Raw genomic sequence first — 24,022 nt, 5'->3', positions numbered from 1 at the left:
GAAAAAGTTCTGTAACTGTTTGGTGCCCAGATTCTCCCTCTCTAGACTATACCCATTGTGTTCCTGTGCCCCCGATGGAGTCGAAGAAAAGAATTTTACCAGGTAAGACCATAAATCTCCTTTTCGTGCTTGCACCAATGAACACCGCCCTCATGGGAATGAATTACTAACTCATACATGTGCTGTTTTTCAGAATTTTTCTCACTAATGAATGTAGCCTACAGGGCCTGCTAGAGTGCTCATTACTTTTTAGTTACTTAACTAAATTACTTTTTGGTTTGACTGTGACAAATACTTTGGGGGCAAATCAATTATCAGCGATGACCAAGAGGTGCCAGCGATCCAACAGTTTCTCTGCCACCTCACAACCACCAACAATATAGATGTGCACCCCATAGAGGTGCAATGTTGGGGTCTGAAAATAAGCAGTGATGTGCTCAACTGCACATCAGCGCTAACTGAATTGCCCCCTTTAAATCAAAGAACTTGATATATTAAATATTTATTTAATGATCATTGTTCACAGATCTACACAATTTATGACTTTTTCAGATGCCTTATATGTTTCTTATTTTGTATTTTTGCATGTTACTCAGAGAAAGAGAAACCAGAAGAGATTGCAGTGGAGGAGTCGAAGCCCGGTGGGATGGCTGTACTTGGGCAGTTTATTATGAGGCAGAGTTATGTCAGTGCATTAATCGTCATGATGGTAAGATGGTTTTGGCATGTATGGAAAGTACTAGAATACGTTAACAGATTAATAAATTATGGGTGTGGACTGTGGTTACGTAGTATCAGAACCGCTTATCTCAATATGATGTTCTCTCTGGCATCAATGCATTATTTATCATGAATTATCTTGTCTCTTAGATCTTGTCTTTTCATTTATGTTGTATTGCTTTAAACCTGAATTATCCCAGCGGGTCACAACACACCTATTTTTTCAAGGTTTGGAGCATCACACATAACAGCTGGCTGACTTTCGTCCTATTAATATGGTCATGCATAATCTGGATGATTCGGGACCGGAGACGCTATGCCATGCTAAGTGCCCCATTTCTGGCTTGTTACGCTAACATTTTGGTCATCCAGAACTTTTTTGTGGGACTTAATATATCCCAGGAAGAGCTGTTCCCTGGAGTCCCCACTAATGTTCTCATTGACTTTGACTTGAAGCCATACACAATGCCGTGTGTGCATCTTGGACTGAAGGTGAGGCAAGCAAAGTACAGTAGCACCCTTCTTGGTACCTCTCTGGAGATGTAATAACATTTTACTAGCGGTAGATTATTTTATCCCAGATCTTTTATGCCCTCGTATTCTGGATATTGCTGCGGCAGAATTTGAAGGAACGGCAAAAGGAAAGTGATCAGGAATTATTGAAAGAAGTATTGGTGGGGGAGAGTGGTGAGTAGACAACATGTAGTCTGATTGAAAGCATAATGCAGACCCAATAGAATTTGTTTCCATACATTGTAACTTTGTAAGTAACCCTCAGAGTAATTTTGTTATTTCAAGAAAACTTTAGAGTTGCCAAAGAGCAGCATTGTAAAAGCGCCATCCATTATCCGTTCTTAACAGATGTTTATTTATATTGTTATTATATTTATATTCTTATAAGGATTAAAATGTCCTTGATTTTTATCAGCACTTACTAGATCTGTTGTTTTTCTTGCCAGATTAATGACAAATGCTAGACCCTGTAAGGAGTGAATACATTCAATATTACATTGTTATGTGCCCATATAAGCTCAGTCTTGCATTTCAGTTAACATTTGGGATCAATACTGAATCATTTATTCAAAATAGGGAAATAATAAAAATTTATCCTCTTAGGAAGCAATAACTCTTTATACAAGGATTTCTTTAGGTTACTCCAAAATAAATAAATACCTAAGGATTCTGTAATAGGGTTGTATATGCATTCCTGGTTAAGGGCCAGAACTTCTAGAGTATTGAACAAATGACTTTCAACCTCAGTTGTAGACACTTTTTCTGCTCTTTCTTCTCTCATCTCATTCTTTATATGCTTGTTCCACTAAATTAAGTTTGTCAATGTACATAACCTTTTCTGCCGGCAAGTAAAGCGCAGACTCGTACAATGTTTACAATGATGGCTTGCTAAAATCAGTAATGAGACAGTGATGAAGGCACATGTAGGTATTAGATTAGAATAATATTATTATACATAGCTTATATAGATTGCGCCATCAATATGGTCTACCTAGCAAAAGTCAATATGGTCTACATAGCAAAAATACAAACTACCTTTATTCGACTGTAATTTGCTACAGTGAGTAATATAATCAATTGGGGCTTTACTTACGTACTTTCAATAGATTAATTAATGCAGATTTCTCTGTCTTTTATTACCCAGTCTTGTTTTATTACTATTTTGTTCCCAATTGTGAAGTGCCATGGAATATGCTGCCACTATATAAGTAAATGTTAATAAATAAAACAATAAATAAATCATTACGCAAGTTTGTATATTTAATACCTCTTTTATTTTTCAATAACATTACGGGTGTCATACTTTTGTTTTGTTGCCAGCAGAAACAGAGGAACCCCCAAATGCGTTCATGGAAATGGTGGGCTCCTTGGTGCGAGGTACACTGGTGAAGTACTGGATTTACTTCTGTGGGGCTATGTTTTTTGTCGTCAGTTTCAGTGGCAAAGTTGTTGTGTACAAGATTCTCTACATTGTGTTGTTCCTATTCTGTGTGTCTTTGTACAAGGTGAGCCAGCTATTGTGAATGCACTGTAGAATGGTTAGTTCTAATCCTTCTAGTTTTCCTTCATACTAAATAGCCCTTTCTTTTGGCCACCCATTTCCTGCAGCAACTCATTCTCAGTGTGCTACCAGGTCAGCCTGGCCACCTCCTTTATCCTGCTCCTTATGTTGTGCCAACTTATCTATAACACATACTATATTTACACTGCAGAGCAGGTACACTGATTAAATATAGCATTCCGGCAACCTTTTGATGTAAGTGTTTATCACCTCCACCATAGTATTGGCGATGGCCCTTCTCAGCCTTTTAGTATGACAGTCTGGTATCTACATGTAGAGGTGGTCTCTTAGATAATGAGGGTTCTAGTGCTGTATAAATACTTCCAAAGATTGTAAGATGTCTTTTCATATTGGATGTACTGTTATTAGTGTATTGGCTCCTGTAAGATGTTGGTCTATGTAGTGATAGGAAATATATTTATGTGTCTCCAATACTTTGCTGCATTCATTTTCAGATTCATTACGAGTGGTGGAGAAAAATACTGAAGTATTTCTGGATCACTGTGGTTTCCTACTCAATGGTGGTTCTAATTGCCATCTATGTCTATCAATTCAAGACCATCTCTGGCTTTTTCCTTCAGATTCTGGGCATGTCAGAGGAAGGGTGAGAACCACTCTGGGTATTTTACCAAGCATAGTTCTGTTCTGTGCTGTTCACGAAAAATATTCAGTAGTGTTGAATTTAAATGGTTAGAGATAATGTAGATATGTGACACGAGTATAAGGCTTTTTGTTGGCACGGAATATACAAACAATGTGAAGTACAGTTGTCATACTGATGTTTCTAGGATCCCTTAGTGATATACAGATGTGTCCTTTCTTACATTTGCTTCAGGTGTTGCCTAATAGCCCATCTCAACTTGCCAGGTCCAGAGCTAATTGGCCGTGCCGAGCATTTTTTTTGCTCATAATGCACATCTTATTAGTTTCATTAAAACACATAGAAGCAACAAAATGACATTGCTAGTTTACACTAGCCAATTAGGTGTACACAATTTGTACATCTATGCATGACTGAGTCTGTATCTGTGCAAAAAAGTATCTGTACAGCCGTGGTTTTCCCTCATGCCAAGTTCCATTGTACTTTATCTGTTATTTTGTGCGTGTGTAAAACCAATTCCTGTGTGGTTAAAGTCACAGCCCATCACCTCGAATACACTGCGAGCAGCTTTTTGCTGTCTGCGGTGCCACTAAGATGCAAAATTTAAAGAAAAATACGGTTCGCTACTCCTCTTGGAACGTCTCAGTTCCAGTAGGTGAGGACACATCTGTGTGGAAAAAGACTGACCCTAACTTCATACAGAATCCTTTACAGATATTGCAGTCTCTATTGTACATTTTGGATTACCTCCTATTAGATACCAAATATTCCACTGAAGAACAATGATAATAGCTTCAAACATGTTCTGATCTTTGAAATGCATGATAAATGAGAATTTACAACGAATCTGCTCCATCTCTATGGAATGCTCCATCTGTATGCCACTGATATTTGTGAGTATTAAAGTGTGCCAATTTGCTGCATAGTGGAGGCATAGAATTTGCCAGACTTACCAATATTTATGACACGCAAGATGTGTTTCATGCCTTCTGTAATGTCATTTGTCCCTAAACAAAAATGGCTGACTCAATTGTAACTTGAGTGAAAATCCAGTATATTGTTTATTATAGTGAGTACATGGTGACCTATTCTTCTCCTCTCTTATATAAATGGCCAGCTTGAGAGACCTGGGCTTGGAGCAGTACAGCACTGTAGAGCTGTTCGCTGGTATACTGCTCCCTTCCACCTTCCTCCTGGCTTGTATCCTACAGCTGTATTACTTTAATGAAGACTTTTTGAAGCTGACCGATCTCAACAATATCCTCGTTAATGAAGGAGGCATTTATGACAGGTCTGTATGACAAATGTGTGGATGGGCATCATGCTCCTTAGTGGTAACTGCTACACTACTTCAATTTATTGAAGCATTTTCAGATTGTAGTATGTCATGTTGTATGTGTTTCTTTTTCTAAACAGTATGAAAAAAATGGAGAACCGTGTCCAAATTCTGGCCAACATGTGAGTAAAAACATACATGTATATGTACACTTGTCACAATTTAAAACAAAAGAAAACAGTATTAAATTGTATTTTAAGTATAGTAAAAATGGTGATAGTTGATTGAATAACATTAAAAATATCAGGTACAGATTGAGCATCACAAGGTATAACTTTCCATGAATGTAGAAAATAGGGATATTAGAACTCACCTCAAAGTTCGTTTTACTGTTTAAAAGCAGAAGTCTGTGAGCTTTATGCTGTGCAAGGAGCTACTGGTGCACCTGAGCAGACACTATGTAAGAATTAAACAAGAAAATGGAAATAACAATGAAACACTTGGTATTGGTCATATTATATGCAAAAGGAGTGTAGGTAAATAAATATCATTGATAAGGACTATGCAAAGATTAAAGAACATGTTAAACATAAGTGGAGCAAATAAATACATTGGTGGGCTACAATACATGGGGTCTCTATACTGTAAGTGTATATTGTCCTGTAAGTCTATATTGTACTGTAAGTGTATATTGTCCTGTAAGTCTATATTGTCCTGTAAGTGTATATTGTCCTGTAAGTCTATATTGTCCTGTAAGTGTATATTGTCCTGTAAGTCTATATTGTACTGTAAGTGTATATTGCCCTGTAAATGTATCGAGGCACAGGTCAAGTGAGCCCAATTATAAATGCATCTTTGGTATAAGGTGCAAGTTACTCACAGAGTGCTTGATTCTAAGTTGCACGTAGTGTGGTCGCAAATGACAATTATAAGTCCTATGTGACTTTCCGTCCCTATTCTGAGCCGGGTGCATCTATGCGATCGCACAGCCGATGGCCTATGGCCGTTAGAGGAGCCGTCATCACTAGTAAAGGCACTTGCACCTACCTCATGCTTGATGCAGAATATGCGACTGAAAAAGATACGCAAAATCCAACTCAGAATAGATTGCTACACACTCACAGGATCAGTAACGCCCATTCTGCGGTCAGTGAGAAGCGCCTGAGACTCACAATTGCTCATAGGTGCTATAAATTGTGTATGTCGCCTGCAGCATATGTGCAGTTTACAAAACAATTGCGAGATGCAGCCACATTGGTATGTGCGTGCAACCTGGAATCAGGCCCAAGTTACATTTTCTCAAATGTATGATAGAAATCCCAGATTATTTCTCCCTTTACAGGATAAAAGACAACCTTGGCAGTCTGCACAAGACGTAAGGAACAGCCTGATTCTCATCTCTTGAAATGCAACACGTGAACATAGTGCTTATATTTTCCATGGCTCACTGTATCTATGCCACACAAGTGTTTCATGGGGTGGGCAGTACTGTATATATGCTTCAAATGGGATTTAGTCAGAAAGCCGACGTTCTAAATGCCGCCGCCGGCTTCCCGACTCTCTAATCCCGCCGTGGTACTAATGACAGGCGTCGAAAACTCGACGCCTGTCATTATCCATACGCCAGAAGACCGACGCCCGGCATACCGAACGCATGGGGGGAGGGTTACATTTTAGGACACCCGGGGTGACTTAGGGTTAGGCACCCCCCTGGGAGGGTTAGGTTTAGGCTAGGGGAAGGAGGGGTTAGGGTTAGGCACCCCCGGGGGGAGGTTAGGGTTAGGCACCCCCCGGGAGACTTAGGTTTAGGCTGCGGGTAAGGGGGGGTTAGGTTTAGGCACTTGGGGGGGGAGGTTAGGGTTAGGCACCCCTAAGGGAGGATTAGGTGGTAGAATTAGGTTAGCGATACTTACCTTTTGACGATCAGGATTTTCACCCTTGTCGGGCTGCCGCTGTCAGGATTTGAACCGCCTGTCTGCGGATCAGATCCAACTTTTATATTAACATACTGTAGTTAAATAGTTAGTGGGGTTGAAAAAAAAACATTTCTAAAAGTTCTAAACTTATTTATCTAGAGGAAGGAAAAGCACAACTACATAAGCATCTGCCAAAAACTCACAGGGAAAAATAAAATCCTTCTTGACTAAATGCATCACAATGAAATGAGTTAGTCAAGTGAATCAGTTCTCTCAATTTATTAATGTGTTCTTTATACAATGTCCTGAGACCCAACAGCAATGCACTTAGGGTACAACTCTGTATCACCCTCACTGAAACTAGTAAAACATTGCATAGCTGCACAGAGGAGTTAACACAAAAAAACAAACAAATAAAGTAAAAGACACAAGGGAAAGAGGAAGAGAGGGGAGGGAAAATATGTTGCCCACAGTACATAAAAATATCTAATTACCAAGTAAACATGTAAACACAATGGTTTTATGTCACGCACCATAACATAGTATACTTGGGAATACATTGGCATGTGCTTATTATGGTACCTTAAAAAAAATATTATTGAACCATTTTGGTAATAGATGACATAGCCATGAAGCCACAAGATATTTATTTACAATTGTAAACCTGGGCCATTTTTCATAATGGACATCCAAAATAAATAACAATTATATATATATATATATATATATATATATATATATATTGTTGCAGAGGAAGACTTTCTGTGTTACTGCGAGGCTGGCACATTTGTTTCTAGCCCATTGCTTAAAGCCAAACTAAACAGCTATGTTTCAAAATGTGTGCTCCAGTCCATATTTAGCACCAACTGCTAGCTTAATGTTTGTATACTAAGGCTAGAAATACAGATGAATGAAGTAGCCCTTTAACAAATACATTTTTCAATACATTATGGTGTTTTAAATGATGCATGTTACCCCACAGTTCCAAAAATAGTGGGGAATGGGAATATCCAACCCAGCTGAGCTAACAGCTATCGTCTCTGTCGAGCAGAAAAATAACTTACCCTCTACAAAAAGTGAAAAATATATTACAAATCAGTCTTACATATCTCAAAAATTAGATGTATTTTGCACCAAATGCAAACAGTAACCCTGATCTGTGCATGTGTTGTACAGGCTGGAGGCTGAGAAAAGGAACAGCTCAAGTACATTGGAAAGAACTGATAACATTGCTACAGATGGAGACATGATACAGGACAGTCATCCGTCTGATGGTAAATCACATATAACTTCTGCATACATATATTGTCAGACATTATAAAAATGGAAAATGTTTATATTTAGTTTTTTTATGCTGGCAGAATTGGTTGCTATGGGCTACAAATCCTTTTTTCTGATTGGGGGACCCTGAGACCATACCTAGGAAGCAGGATAATGTAATAAAAATGGACTCCCCCAGCATTCTGTAAGCCACCTCCTGCTCCTCACTTCTTTTTCAAGTGCTTTACATAAGAGGTGTGCACAGAACATTTTGCCATTACCTAGCAATGTCGCTAGCGGCCAGTGCATTGTTAATGAATGACGTAACGCTGACAGTTTCGTCGTTTATTAAAGTTGTTCAGTGTGGACGCACAATCACTGTACATGGGCATTCATTATGGTGCTGGAATGAGTGCCCGTTGCTCCAATGTGTACCCAGCTTTAGAAAAAAAATATGAGATATGGTAAGAACTTACCCTTGTTATCTCTATTTCTACGAAGTCCATAGGGTTCCACAGGATACCTTGGGGGTATAGGCGTGACGTCAGTCGCAGGGCACCAAAGAGTTAAGCTTTCAGCCTCCCAGGATGCACTAGGTCCCCCTCCTATACCCCGCCCCCAGGCCAAGGCACCTCAGTTAGTTACCAAGCCATAGGCCGGAGGAGGAGAAGGAAGAGAGAGAACAAAGATCTGGACACATACAAGAATCACATTCTCACCAGAGGGAGACGGAAAACCGGTGACCAGAGCAAAGCCCATCTGCAGCACAGGTGCGACAGGGCGGGAGTCCTGTGGAACCCTATGGACTTCGTAGAAATAGAGATAACAAGGGTAAGTTCTTACCATATCTCATATTTTCTACTTCAGGGTCCATAGGGTATCCACAGGATACCTTGGGGATGTCCCAAAGCAGTATCCTTTAAGGGTGGGGACGCTCCTGTGCAGAAAGGAGAATCCGCCGCCCGAAGGAAGCATCCTGAGAGGCGAAGGTGTCAAACCTGTAATACCTCACGAAGGTATGGACAGAAGACCACGTAGCAGCCTTGCAGATCTGAACTGCCGAGGCACCACGTCAAGCTGCCCACGAAGGACCCACAGACCTAGTGGAATGAGCCTTCAGAGAAGGAGGGACCGGTAGGCCTTCATGAAGATAAGCTTCAGAAATAGCCATACGGATCCAGGCTGCCAAAGTTTGCTTTGAAGCAGGCCAACCCTTTTAACAGAAGCCATAGAGGACAACAAAGCGTCCGACTTCCTAAACAAAGAAGTGCGGTCCACATAAGTCCTTAAGGCCCGCACAACATCCAAAGAGGCCTCACCCACGGAAAGACCCGGTGAGTTAAAGGCCGGAACAACTATTTCCTCGTTAACCTGAAACTGGGAAACAACTTTGGGGAGAAACTCGGGCCGAGTGCGGAGCACTGCCCTGTTCCCATGAAAAAAACCAAGAAAGGGGGTCTACAAGAAAGAGCCCCTAACTCAGAAACACGTCTGGCTGAAGCAACGGCCAGAAGGAAAACAGTCTTAGCTGTTAGCCATTTAATATCCACTGAGCCCAGTGGTTCAAACGGCGGTCCTTGGAGAGTCCTCAGGACCACAGCCAAATCCCAAGGCGCCACAGGTGGAACAAAGGGCGGCTGAATACGGAGAACACCTTGCATAAAGGTGCGCACATCCGGGATTGTAGCAATCCTACGGTGAAACCAGACAGATAGGGCCGAAACCTGTACCTTCAAAGAAGCAAGGCGAAGCCCATGATCTAGTCCCGCTTGCAGGAAGGCGAGAATCCGAGACAGACGAAACTCCCGCGGTGCATAACCTCTCGGTCGACACCACTGGAAGAACGTATGCCACACGCGATGGTATATCCTCGCGGAAGACGGTTTCCGAGCTCGTAACATGGTACACAGCATAGAGCTGGCAAACCCCCAGGACCTCAGCATGGCCGTCTCAACAGCCACGCCGCCAAAGACAGCCGAGTCAGGTCCGGGTGAAGACAAGGACCCTGAGACAGAAGGTCCGGTCGTAGCGGCAACCGCAGAGGACTGTCCACGGACAGACCCTGAAGGTCTGAGAACCAGTGCCGTCTGGGCCACGCGGGAGCTATCAACAGGAGCGTCCCTCCTTCCTGTTTGAATTTCCGGATTACCCGTGGAAGAAGGGAGACCGGAGGGAACAGGTATGCGAACCTGAACGTCCACCGGACGGACAGAGCATCCACCAGAGACGCCCCTTCGTCTCTTGTGCGAGACCCGTACACCGGCAACTTGTTGTTGTGCCGGGACGCCATGAGGTCGATTTCTGGAAGACCCCACCTGTCCACCAGTAGTTGAAAAACGTCCGGGTGCAGGGACCATTCCCCTGGATGAACGTCCTGGCGACTTAGAAAGTCCGCCTCCCAATTTAGCACTCCCGGGATGAAGACCGCTGATATGGCCGGAAGATTGCGCTCCGCCCAAACCAGGATCCGAGAGACCTCTACGAGAGCCGCCCGACTGCGAGTTCCTCCTTGCCTGTTTATGTAGGCCACGGTGGTAGCATTGTCCGACTGGACCTGCACCGGGTGACCCTGGAGAAACCGCTGTGCCTGCAGGAGAGCATTGAAGACCGCACGGAGTTCCAAGATATTTATTGGAAGCTCCGCTTCTGTCGGTGTCCACCTGCCCTGGAACAAGTGTGGACCCGAAACTGCTCCCCAGCCTCGAAGACTGGCATCCGTTGTCAACAGGACCCAATTTGGAACCCAGAACGGACGTCCCTTGTTGAGGTGGGTCATCTTTAACCACCACGCAAGGGACAGGCGAACCTCCGGGGTGAGCACAATCGTCTGGAACTTCAGAGACTGAGGCAGCCCGTTCCACTTGGACAGGATCAGGTGCTGCAGAGGTCTAGAGTGAAACTGGGCGTATTCCACCATGTCGAACACCGACACCATGGAGCCCAGTAACCTCATCGCCGAGTGTAAGGACACCCGGCGGCTGTGCAGACAACTGCGCACCCTTGACTGTAAAGCAGAGATCTTGTCCTCCGTCACGAAGATCCTTTGCTGTCCCGAGTCCAATAAGGCTCCAAGATGCAGAATCCTCCGAGACGGGATTAGAGTGGACTTCTGCCAGTTAATTAGCCAGCCGTGCCGTTGCAGCAGTGCAATGGTCAGGTCCAAGTGGTGTAACAGGAGCTCTGGAGATCCTGCCACCAATAACAGGTCGTCCAAGTACGGCAACATGCGGACTCCTTGCAGCCGCAGAGAAGCCGCCATGACCGCCATAGCGTCCTGTATGTCCAATGACACCATGTAGTCCCCAGGTTCCAGCGCCAGAATGATGGACCGTAGGGTCTCCATCCGAAACTTCGGGACCCGCAAAGACTTGTTGAGTGCTTTGAGGTTGAGAATCGGACGATATGACCCATTGGGTTTCTGTACCAAAAATAGATTTGAATAGAAACCCTGGCCCCTCTGGGAGAATGGAACAGGCACTATAACTCCAGCCTGGAGCATAGTGTGCAATACCTTCCGCAGCTCCGTAGCCTTGTTCCGGTCTGATGGTAGACCCGTGGTGAAGAATCGAGCCGGGGGTCTGTGCCGGAAGGAGAGGGCGTACCCGTGAGAGACCACCTCCAGAACCCAAGTGTCTGTCGTAGTGAACGACCAACACCGGGAGAACTGCAGCAGGCGGCCTCCCACCCTGGGATCCCCCAAGGGGAGACCCGGACCGTCAGGCCGCAGGCTTGTCATCTAGCTTGGGGGCCGGACGTCTGGTACTCCATGCCTGTTTCCGGGGCTTGCCCGATTTCTTAGGGCCAGCCTGTCGAGGAAACGACTGTGGTTTGGGCCTGCCCTGGGCCCTAGATGACCGAAAGGACGATGGTCCAGAACCAGAAGGAGCAGCGGCCGACGGGAGACAAGCAGATTTGGCTGCCGCCAGCGTGGCCACAATCTTATCCAGATCCGGACCGAAGAGAACTTCTCCGGTAAACGGCAACGCTTCCAGACCTTTCTTGGATCTGCGTCCGCCTTCCAGGATCGCAGCCACAAGGTGCGACGAGCAGCTACCGCTGCTGAAGAAATTCTAGACACCAGAGTACTAATGTCTAGAGCCGCCTCGTTGATGTAGGTGGCCGAATCACGGAGATTGCCAATCAACTCCGCTTGTTCGGCCGGACAGTCGGATTCAAAAGAAGCCTCTAATGAATCCGCCCAGCGCTCCATCGCTCTGGCAACCCAGCAAATGGCCATAGCCGGCCGTGCTGCCCCCCCTGCAAGGGAATAAGCGGACTTCAGGCAGATTTCTACCTTGCGGTCCGTAGCATCCTTAAGGGAGGACATGGATGGCATCGGCAATGTGGCACTACGGACAAGACGGGTCACGTGAGAATCCACCTGTGGAGGGGATTCACACTTAGCAAAATAATTATCCGCGAACGGATAAGCCACCGCCAGGCGTCTCTGCGGCTGGTATCTTTTGCCAGGTTGTTTCCACGCCTCCTCTAAATGGTCCACCAACTGACCCGAAAGAGGAAAGACTGTGGCATCGCCCTTCACATCTTTGAAAAAGGCATACTTAGATTTAGCCGCTGGGGGAACTTCGTCCTCAATCACCAAGGCTGTGCGGACCGCCCGAATAAGTCCAGGAATATATACTTTGGACTTAGCATCAGCGTCCTTAGTATGGAAAGGTTCCTGATCGTAAGGATCCAGAATCTCCCCATCATCAGACGTCCCTTCGTCATCCTCATAAGGAGCGGACAGAGACGCCACCGGCCTTTTATGAGGCCGCATCACAGACTCCCCTTGCAATACATCCGACAAGTGCTGTAAAGAACTCGTCAGGGAGTTAACCCACGCTGGCTCCTGAGAACCCGGGAGCGGGGAATAGGGAGACTGTGGGGTACCACCAATTGTCGTGGGAACCCCTGCATGGGTGACGACACCACAGACTGCTGGGACAAACCCATCGGAGTAAACGCGGGCTGCGGAGCTAACTGGCCCACTAAAGCTGTTAACGCCTGAGCGAAACAAGCCCAGGGCGGCTCCTGTACCGGTGCTGTAACCGTAATAGGCCGCGCCATGGACAACACTGCCGGCAAAGGCCCTCCGCGCTACCCTCCCCCTCCGCTAACGGTACTTTGCACGTGGTACACTGTAGCCGGAGGGGAAAATCACTTTCAGACATGATGGCACCACGTATGTGACCTCTCTCACCAATTAAGTATTAAATAGGCGAGAGACCACCCTGCAGCACCGCACCGCAAGGGCTTTAGCAGAAAAACAGGGACAGTAATAAAGCTGACAGTTTAGAGAAGAAAAGTTACAGGCAGCGCTAGCACAGTCACATACAATGCAGAGAAATAACAATTCCTGCACTAACAGCGCTGATCACTCAACTACACAGACACAGGGCCTGGTAGGACACAGCGCTGCATACACATACCTCACCACAGCGGAGGAGAGGTATGCGGGGGGACCCAGACCACGATGCTTCCGTCCAGCGCTTCCAGCAGCGTTCACCATGCGTTCTGGAGAAGATGGCCGCCGAGGAGCAGAGAGGAGGCTGGCCTGGGGGAGGAGCGCTGCCACAGGACCAGTCAGCACAGTGCAGAGAGGGCTGTGTGCAGCGGGGGAGGCGCCGGCTGTGAGACAGGGAAGGCGCGCTCCCCTGGCATGCATTTAACCCCTGGGACGCCGCAGCGCTACCGCTCTGCTGCGGTCCGCTGTCCCAGGGGGTAGTGGAAGCGCAGGTTGGTCGCCTGGCTCCACGCTGCAGCCAGTCCCCAGGGAGCCCCCTGCCTGGGGACTTAGGACCATGTGATCAGCGGGGACCCACCGCGGGACCCCGCTGCTTACCTCTGTCCCCCTTGAATCCGGCCATGGTCCGGAACATCTGGGGTCACCGCTAGCTGTGACCCCAGATGCCCACCAGCATCCCCGGATCAGTACCGGCGTTCTGGTACCGGCGGGGTGTAGGGAAGACAGCATGGACGTCAGGACTGACTGTCCATGCTGTTCATCCAGATGTGCAGCCACAGCTGCATGAAGAATAAGCTTCAGGGGCTCTTCTAGCCCCCACTCCAACAGGTGCACCCGACTCCGGCCGGGCACCAAACTAAACTGAGGTGCCTTGGCCTGGGGGCGGGGTATAGGAGGGGGACCTAGTGCATCCTGGGAGGCTGAAAGCTTAACTCTTTGGTGCCCTGCGACTGACGTCACACCTATACCCCCAAGGTATCCTGTGGATACCCTATGGACCCTGAAGTAGAAATCACTGATTTTAGTTTTTAAAGATGTTTCACTGATTTTTTACAGCTTTGTGCAAAATGCTTTGAGTTATGATTAGATTTGTTTTATTTATAGGTAAGATGTGATTGATATTGTGAGGCAGGGATAGTTTACCTTGTCCCCTAATTTGGCCTGTACTTCATATAGGAAATCCACATTTGTAAGTATGTGTTATCAGATGGTTCCTGGAAGTAAAAGCTGTCAGTGATTTCTACACTGTTCCAGCATGACAGAACATGCTACATGGCTGCCATCAGAGCAGGGTGCTCATTTGTGAATTAGTCAGTCATGTAGTCATTAAAATAGTTGTTGTGAGCTCAAGTAGTTGGTCATTCTAGCTTGAAAGGTTTCACCTAAAAAATATTAAAAGTAAAATAAAAAATGAATTAACTTGCATAAAAAATCTCCAAGTTGGCTAACATGGGACTTCATCGAATGCCTGGAAAGCGGGTATGGTTACTAAGTAATCTACATTAAAGATTGGCTATTGCACAACACCAAAATGCATGGGGGACCAGACAATGCAGAGTAACATTTCTTATCCAGGTCCCCTTACACTCTCCAATTACCTGCACTGTTTTTACGTGAGTCTGGTGACTATATGTTGCAGATGAGTTCTTGTCCCATGCAAAGCATACACGCGCCCTATGAGGAAGCAGCCTAAATGGACCTGAAACCCTTGGATTTCATAGGTAAATCAGTGATATTAGGGAATAACATATCTCAATCTTTTCCAGATAACAACCCATGGCTTCTTGTGGTTGACAAATTAATGTCCCTGCTGCTGACTCTGCTGCAGTTTATCCATAATGTCCAAGTACTGTTGTGGAGGCTACTGGAACTGCACATCATCAAGATTGTGTCCACTATAGTCATTTGGATCGCAGTTCAAGAGGTATTATTAAGCAAGCATTATTTTATAAAGACATCAACAGCTACACCATCATTGTATTAAAGATGACTAAAAATTACATTTTTGGTGGAATATCCTAAAGTAAATTCCAGCCTACAAATGTTATTTACTGAGAAAGGCAGTAGAGTCCCGTGTTAGGGCTGCACTCTTCACACTCCTGCCAGGCATTTTCACATATTAAGTGGAATTTTCTTTTAGAGTAACTCCTGTTTAAACCTGTTTAACCCTGCGTCAGGTGCAGCTGGCCTGACAGGCGCCACAAAGCTGTTCTCGCTCACCTCTCCGCCGCAAGGGGGCGCAGGGGCCTGCCCCTCCTAGTACCTTCCTATCTCTAGGTGCTGTTTGAAACCCCCCTAGTCAGTTTTCCCGCTGCCTGCATGGAGTGCAGTAGTGACCTTCATGGCCTCTCAGGCTCATTGCGCCCAAACTCGTCCGACTTTTGAAGGTACGTATTTCTTTTTATTTTCTCACAATTTTGTGTATTTTGCTCATTTTATGAATGAAAATTACAAAGGTTGTGGGTATTTTGCGGAAATATGTAGGTTTGTCCAGGGTGGCCTCTTAGGCACACTGCTCCTCTTAAAATTTAGTATTTTTTGTTTTACTTGCTTTAAGGTTAAGAAATGTGGTTTTGTGAATCAGATTTCCATATATTTTCTCTTTGTGCATCCTAATGAAGGTCACTGATCACTGTAAGAATGTTAGAATTGAGTTAATTAGGTGCTAATGACGATTTTATAACAGACGCCTGTCAGGCGCACTGCGCCCTAACCTGGGAGTCCCAGAGGTGCGCCTGACACAGGGTTAAAAGCAACAAAGTAGAGAAACCTAAATGGAATGATTATAAAGTCACATAATAATACTTTATTCAAACACTTGTCACTTGAAAGAGTACATGTTGTCATGCAACAGTGATATCACTGGTTTTAATTAATTGATATGTTGCATTCTTATCAATATTGGTTCAGGCCACAATGGGCCTGATTCTGAGTAAGACGATATACCGATATTCACGCAAATGGCCAATGTTTATTAGTCTCCGCATGCGTCTGAGTTGTAACGCGCATGAGTCCCAATTTTGTGTGTACACAATCGCAGAACAAATTTAGATGCGCAGTTTTATTAACCATCTTTGACATTTCTCACACTGCCTTTTGTGTTCCCAGGTCTCCCTTATGAACTGCCTCTTCTTCATGCCCTGGGTGTTTTCTTTGCCATACGCACACATCCGTCCATATGCTTCAAATATTTCTACCGTGTGGTCCTGTATAATGGTCATTTGCAAAATGATGTATCAGTTGAAGTTTGTGAAACCGCTAGAGTATTCCTCCAACTGCACTGAAGTGAGTGTCTCCCTGACATATTTTCACACAGAATAACACATTGTTTTTTCAGTTCGGATAGAAAGGAGAAGGGCTTGGGTAAGAAACAAAATGGAGCCTCAAGTTATGTTATATGTATACATTATGTTGTATTAGGTGCTATTTAAACTTTAAACCTGGGGTGTCCAACCTTTCACCTTCCCTGGGCCACATTAGAAGATGAAAACTTGGTTTGGGCCGCACATAAAATAAAATAACAGTAACGTAGTAGTAGTCCCCCCCTTGTAGTGCCCCCAGTAGTAGTAGTCCCCCCCCTTGTAGTGCCCCCATAGTAATCCACCCCCCTGGTAGTGCCCCCAGTAGTAATCCCCCCCTGGTAGTGCCACCATAGAAATCCCCCCCCTGGTAGTGCCCCCATAGTAATCCCCCCCTGGTAGTGCCCCCATAGTAATCCCCCCCTTGGTAGTGCCCCCATAGTAATCCCCCCCCTTGGTAGTGCCCCCATAGTAATCCCCCCCTTGGTAGTGCCCCCATAGTAACCCCCCCTTGGTAGTGCCCCCATAGTAATCCCCCCCCTAGTAGAGAGAGACTTAATAAAAAAAAAAAAAAAAACACTTACCTGAAACTCCCGCTCCTGGTCCCGACGCTTCCACCGGCTCCTCTGGCCGCTTTGCATTATGGGAGAGACGTCGTCATGACGACGGCTCTCCCATTATTCACTGCGGGAGCCGGAAGATGGCTCCCACAGTGGGAGCAGCGGCAGCCGCTGAGAGTCTGATAGACTCTCAGCGGCTGCTGATTACAGCAAACACAAAGCTGCCGGCTCCGGCGGCTGTGTGTTTGTGCTGTGTAGCGCTGACTGGACTCCGTCCGGTCAGCGCTACACACGCGGTGCAGTCTGTGTCACAGTGACACAGACTGCACCGGCCCGCGGCCCGCATGACGCTGCGGCCCGGGGGGCACATGGCACCCTGCCCCCCGGCCCAGCCCGCCACTGGTGATTACGCTGGCGGCACAGTGAATGAAGGAGAGCGTGGGGGCGTGGTCTGGGGGTGCCGGGACTACAGTGAGCAATCCCGGAACAGCGGGACATATCGTGAATGTCCCGCTGAATCCGGGACACTTGAGAGGTATGGGGGCCGCATTACGAGCCGACCTGGGCCGCATGCGGCCCGCAGGCCGCAGGTTGGACAAGCCTGCTTTAAACCATGTAATTTGTACAAATGAAAGTCTACATTATTTTAAAGGCAGTTGTAAAAAGTATTGAAATAAACATTGGTAGCATGCTATGTCTATAGGTTCAGACAAACAGGGATCTGGAAATACTCTATTCTTCTAAGTTCTATATGTTAGTATTAGTTGTTATACTAGTGATAAAGATTTTAACCTTTGACAAAATCACATTCATTTGCTTGTGTTTATGTGTACTGTAGGTGCGAAATGTCAGGAATTGCTGAAAAGTCAGATTGATTATAAACCAGTGACTTCTCAAAATGTAGTTCTATTTTTTCCTCAACATCCAGTGTGAACTGCAGATAAATCCGTAATATACTTACATGTTTGTTTGTGGAATGTGAGATGGATGGGATCTGTGTTGTCATTGTAGGAAGGTAGCATTTTAGGAGTAGAGGCAGATACATATATGCATACTCCATTCTGACTAATAATGACAAAATTATGGTTTTGCTTTCTGGAGCTTGATGCATATGGGGATTTGCGGTCAGACATCAGAAACCTGCAGTTTTCTGAGTTTCGACCACATTTTGGGCTTGATGCATCCTGCCCTTTATGAGATACTCCCCCATAGACCTACTCCAGGGACCTCTGAGCTGGGACTGCAGAGTATATCTAGAATTCAACCATTTAAGCCAAAGTTATCAGTCAACTTCATACCTTCCAATCAGCCTGATTATGGGCATCACTGATCTTATAAGACTCCCACAATCTATACATGTGTCCCAATTTGCGGTAAGTATTGGGATGTATGTACTCTGCCTCACACAACAGGGATTGGTACCTCCACAGCGTGTTTCAGACATGGCTTACCTAGACGTGAAAAGCTTTTATGCCTAGTTAATACACATCATGTGTATATATATATATCATGTGTATATATATATATATACACATGATATATGATACATGATGTATATATATATATATATATATACACATCATGTGTATATATATATATATATATATATTATTTTTTACAATTTTCTATTACTGTACAAATTATATATTTGAAACAAAAATTCTAATAAAAATATTCAATTTTAAAACAATGAAAACAATCACTATTAACTGTCTAGTTGTATGCTACATAATCCTCACTTGCCATGACAGGTCACAAAACATTTCTCAACCATTTTAAATACACATACTAAAAAGTGTCTCTCTCAGTGACTTGCTGTGTGTTTCATTAGTCTTTGGTTTCATAAAAAAAATGTTTTGTCTTTTGCTCCATCACTCAGGGCCTATATCGCAATGGAAGCCTCTACAGTCCAATTGCAGATGAGTTGCTACAGAAATCTGTACTGTATGTTGCTCCTGTGGACCCTGCTTTTTGGTGTGGGGGTCTGCGAAAATGTGCAGATAGTGTTTTACCCTGCCTCCAGGTAACACACTGCTAAATATGTATGCTTATGTAATATGTATAGTATTCCCTATGTGCACTCTGTTACTCTCTGAGTGTAATTAATATGTACCTGTCATCTCGGTATGCGTCTTTGATGCCGGCGGTCGCTATGCTGACCGCCGGCATCTCCACTAGAGAATCTCGGCGAGGGTTAATTAACCTACGCCGGGAGACCGGCGCCAGGCATCCCGATCGAAGGCCGGGGCACCGTTCGCGGACAGCCGCGGTTTTAGGTTTAGGGTTCCGGGGGAGACTTAGGCACCCCCCGCGGAGGTTAGGTTTACGTTAGGGGAGGGAGGGTTAGGGTTAGGCACCCCCGGGGGTTAGATAATACTTACCTTAAGCACGATTGGGATTTCCTTCCACGTCGGACTGGCGCTGCCGGGATTATGTATTCCGTCATCTCCACACACTGGCAGTAATTTATGAACACAATTGATGTGCAGAGCAAAACGCCTGGGTTTTGTAAGAGTGTACTTCATTTGTTTGCGAGGAAGCTCACTTAAAAGTCAAAACCCTGATAATCTGGCTTTTCCACCCCTTTATCTCATTTCAGTAATCTCATTTTGCTCTCTGGTGCATCTCTCTCTACATTAAAATGGTTGCCTTTACCCTGCTCAAGTCATTCCCTCTGCCTGTGCTGTGTCTCCATAAAGGTGGCCATTTTGCTCCATATACCGATATGCAGAACTGTAACTAGACTTTTTGGTGCCCTGTGCCAGAAAGAGCATTTTTCAAATAGGGACATAATGCACCCAAAAAAGAGGAATGGCCTCATAGAGAAGAGATAGGGGAGGCCAGGAGATGCTGGGGATGAAATAAGAGGAAGCTACAAGTGAGAATGATAATAAACAGAAAATTGACAGGCCCAAACAGCTCCCCTTGTCCTGCAGTGCCCTGTGCCATGGCACAAGCCGCACTACCCTAGTTATGGCCCTGCCGATGTGCCTTGATGGAAATCTAGGAATCCTTTGAAACAACAAAGAGCATGGTGGCTCCAAACATTTCTTTCCATCACGGAGGGCCTGTTTTGCTCTTTGCATCTTAGGTAGTCATTTTGTGGAAAGCACCATTATTCAGCCTATTGACTAGGTACAATTGACATCACTGAGGCAGCTGATACACATATAGAAGGGAGGGACAGGTATACATTAATACATTTTACTGTAATACAATACAGTGATAAGTACATTGAGGTCTGTTTCTCCCTAACCACAGAACCATCTGACTGTTCTGGCACTGATGGCTATTCAGGTAACAGTATATCGCCACCAGCTATATTACCGGGTGCACAACAAACTCACCATCCCCATCACTGGGAGCATCTTTGACAATATCACCCGGAAAGATCTTGATGATGGACTTGTCAGCTGCTGCAAATATTATGTCAATTATTTTTACTACAAGTTTGGGCTGGAGGTGAGTTTTTGGGTCAGGACAATTTTACACTTTTATGATCCTCAAGTTTTTTCCCTTTGACATTCATTCGGGGACATTGGAACAAAGGGGTGTAGAGGTATGTATGAGGTCTGAACTTCTCCTCCTAAATATTCTATAGCCGGAGAGTCAGCAGTTTTTTCAAGTCTCTGCAGGAGCAGAATTGATTTTTAATGTGTTTCAGTGTATTCAATTAATTCTTTATTTCTTGTCTTACTATTGTGCTGCTCTAAAAGCTATTGCTGTCTGAGAGTTTCTCTTATTCAAATACAGGGGCTGAAGTGCCAAAGGCGCTTCTTACTGCCACTGGCCCATTTCTTTCGTTCTGAGCTCCAGAGTGGGACTTGATCACTACCACTACAGACTAGAGAATGCAAACCCGTGCAGATGCTGCCGGCTATACAGTAGCCACACTCGGACCTGTGGCTATAATATACCAGACTTCTCCCCCTTAAGTGCTGCTGAGAGGATGTCATTATGTGGTCATTGCCAGCAACGGGGCTCAGTAGTGCCTCACTTGCCAGCATTAGGGTCTTGAGAGGCTGCTTTTTCATTTAGTTCATCCATGTTAGGTTGATAGTTAGGGCTCAATCCTATTAGGTGCGAGTTTAAGAATGCAAGTTTGTTTCATGAAACTCACATACATGGAAATGGAAATTTGTGGTGACTACAAAAAGCAACCTGAAAGAAGTGCATGAAAAAGTGGGGAAAGCATCTTGGACCACGAAAAAGTTACAACTGAGATAGCAAGACCATATAGAAGGCTGTTAGTGGCCCATGAGGAAAGTGCAGGAGGTTTTTAAAAGGTGTCAAATGGCAAGTTTTTTATAGTTGAAAAATAATAGCAAGCAAGTTTTTTTCATCAAATTAAAGTCTTCCCAGCATTTTGGGGTACAGAAAAATGTCTGCAAAGTAGTTTATTAAAAGTTGAAATAAACACTTTTACCTCTCATCTGCACGTTCAAAAACCCCTCTCCCATCAATACACCTCCACCTCACATCCCTGTCCCACACCATTTACACCTCCACATACCTGTCCCACATCATTTACACATCCACATACCTGTCCCTCATTATTTACACCTCCCCATACCTGTCTTACATCATTTACACCTTCACATACCTGTCCCACATCATTTACACCTCCACATACCGGTCGCTCATCATTTACACCTCCACGTGCCTGTCCCACATCATTTACGCCTCCACATACCTGTCCCACATCTTTCACACCTCCCCATACCTGTCCTGCATCATTTACACCTCCACAAACCTGTCCCACATCATTTACACCTCCCCATACCTGTCCTATATCATTTACACCTCCACGTACCTGTCCCACATCATTTACACCTCCACATACCTATCCCACATCATTCACACCTCCCCCTACCTGTCCCACATCATTTACACTTCCACATACCTGTCCTACATCATTTACACCTCCACATACCTATCCCACATCATTCACACCTCCCCCTACCTGTCCCACATCATTTACACCTCCACATACCTGTCCCACATCATTTACACCTCCACATACCGGTCGCTCATCATTTACACCTCCATGTCCTGTCCCACATCATTTACACCTCCACATACCTGTCCCACATCTTTCACACCTCCCCATACCTGTCCTACATCATTTACACCTCCACAAACCTGTCCCACATCATTTACACCTCCCCATACCTGTCCTACATCATTTACACCTCCACGTACCTGTCCCACATCATTTACACCTCCACATACCTGTCCCACATCATTCACACCTCCCCCTAACTGTCCCACATCATTTACACTTCCACATACCTGGCTCACATAATTTACACCTCCACATACCTGTCCCACATCATTTATACCTCCACATACCTGCTCCACATCATTTACATCTTCACATACCTGTCCCACATCATTTACACCTTCACATACCTGTACCATCATTTACACCTCCACATACCTGTCCCACAACATTTATACCTCCACAAACCTGTCCCACATCATTTACACCTCCACATACCTGTCCCACATCATTACACCTCCACATACCTGTCCCACATCATTTAGACCTTCACATACTGTGCCTGTCCTACATCATTTACACCTCCACATCCCTGTCCCACATAATTTACACTTCCACATACCTGTCTCACATCATTTACGCCTCCACATACCTGTCTCACATCATTTACACCTCCACATACCTGTTTCACATAATTTACATCTCCACATACTTGCCCCACATCATTTACACCTCCACATACCTGTCCCACATCATTTACACCTCCACATACCTGTCCCACATCATTTACACCTCCACATACCTGCCCCAGATCGTTTACACCTCCACATACCTGTTCCACATCATTTACACCTCCACATACCTGTCCCACATCATTTATACCTCCACATACCTGTCCCACATCATTTACACCTCCACATACCTGTCCCACAACATTTACGCCTCCACATACCTGCCCCACATAGTTTACACCTTCACATACATGTCCCACATAATTTACATTTCCACATACATGTCCCACATCATTTACACCTCCACATACATGTCCCACATCACTTACACCTCCACATACCTGTCCCACCAGAGCCAGCTCGAGTAGGAGCCGCGCCCTGTGCAGAGAGGGACCACAACTCCCCCTTACCCTGCGCGTCTGAAAAGGAGGTGTGGCCTATGTATCACAGGCCACGCCCCAAAATATCGGTAATTGGGGCATGCTCGTATGGCATGCCCGTATGGCATGCCTCCCATTTAACGTCAGGCTGGGGGCGAGCCCAGCACTCCTTCAATAGCTGGGCTGCCACCAGCCCTCTCCTGGCACTGAATGGATTCCTCTTCTCCGGGGTCGGCACCACACAACAGTTGCAGCGGTGGGGTGCCCAACCTCACGACCACCAGTGGGATACTTTGGCCCGTGGGTGGAACAGTGGGGCAGTGCCCAAAAAGCGGGACTATTCCGCAGAAAATAGGTACAGTTGAGTGGGGTGCGCCCTCTATAGGGTGGCTCCCCTGTTCGACCACACTGGTCGAACGTGCCGCGAGCAGGCCCTGTGTTCCACATAATTTATTCCATTATTGAGCTTTTTAAAGAAATTCACCTGGAAACTGACATGTCTTTATTGGCCAAATTACACTATTTAAACCCCACCAAGTCCATGATTATTCAGGTGTGGGTGTAGCATAGGTTCCTCGCTGTGTTTCCCTATCTTTTCACCTGCTCAGGGGGCTGCGCACAAAAAAAACACATTTCCTCTGAAAAATCAATGCAAGTTTGGAAATGGATTGCAAATGTAATTCGCAGTGCAAATTTGCCTTGAGAACGGCTGGCAGGACACAACTCGCACCTAATAAGATTGAGCCTTTAGTTTGAATTTGCTGCTTAGTTCACAGTGTTTGAGAAGCACTCTTAGTGTTGACAGGACATAGAAAACACAGCTCCAGCTCCTCTGCATCTCTTAGCCAGACTAAAGTATGTGTGAGCCCTTTGCTTGTAAATTGTATTATTTTTAAAGTCGTAGTCGTCTCTCGTTCTCTGTTTGGGTTCTACACTTATATGTTTCTATCCTCCT

At 45.2% G+C, this 24,022-nt stretch overlaps 1 protein-coding gene across 1 annotated transcript in view; it reads left to right on the top strand.

The window, feature by feature from the left end:
• The window catches only part of LOC148540651 (piezo-type mechanosensitive ion channel component 2-like), a 149,597-nt gene that overhangs the window by 45,158 nt on the left and 80,417 nt on the right, over positions 1 to 24,022 (top strand). Inside the window, exons 9-19 of the mRNA XM_088442911.1 lie at positions 597 to 709; positions 1,093 to 1,212; positions 1,302 to 1,407; positions 2,557 to 2,738; positions 3,250 to 3,398; positions 7,764 to 7,861; positions 14,862 to 15,019; positions 16,204 to 16,384; positions 17,895 to 17,917; positions 18,879 to 18,977; positions 20,216 to 20,416. Coding sequence (XP_088299037.1) covers positions 597 to 709; positions 1,093 to 1,212; positions 1,302 to 1,407; positions 2,557 to 2,738; positions 3,250 to 3,398; positions 7,764 to 7,861; positions 14,862 to 15,019; positions 16,204 to 16,384; positions 17,895 to 17,917; positions 18,879 to 18,977; positions 20,216 to 20,416 — 1,430 coding nt within the window. The remainder of the gene's footprint in view (positions 1 to 596; positions 710 to 1,092; positions 1,213 to 1,301; positions 1,408 to 2,556; positions 2,739 to 3,249; positions 3,399 to 7,763; positions 7,862 to 14,861; positions 15,020 to 16,203; positions 16,385 to 17,894; positions 17,918 to 18,878; positions 18,978 to 20,215; positions 20,417 to 24,022) is intronic.

Source organism: Taudactylus pleione, unplaced genomic scaffold (genome assembly GCF_031769625.1).
Source record: "Taudactylus pleione unplaced genomic scaffold, aTauple2 ptg000018l, whole genome shotgun sequence".
NCBI classification, from domain to species: Eukaryota; Metazoa; Chordata; class Amphibia; order Anura; family Myobatrachidae; genus Taudactylus; species Taudactylus pleione.
The sequence above is the reverse complement of the archived record's forward strand: the minus strand, read 5'-3'. Positions and strand labels throughout refer to the sequence as shown.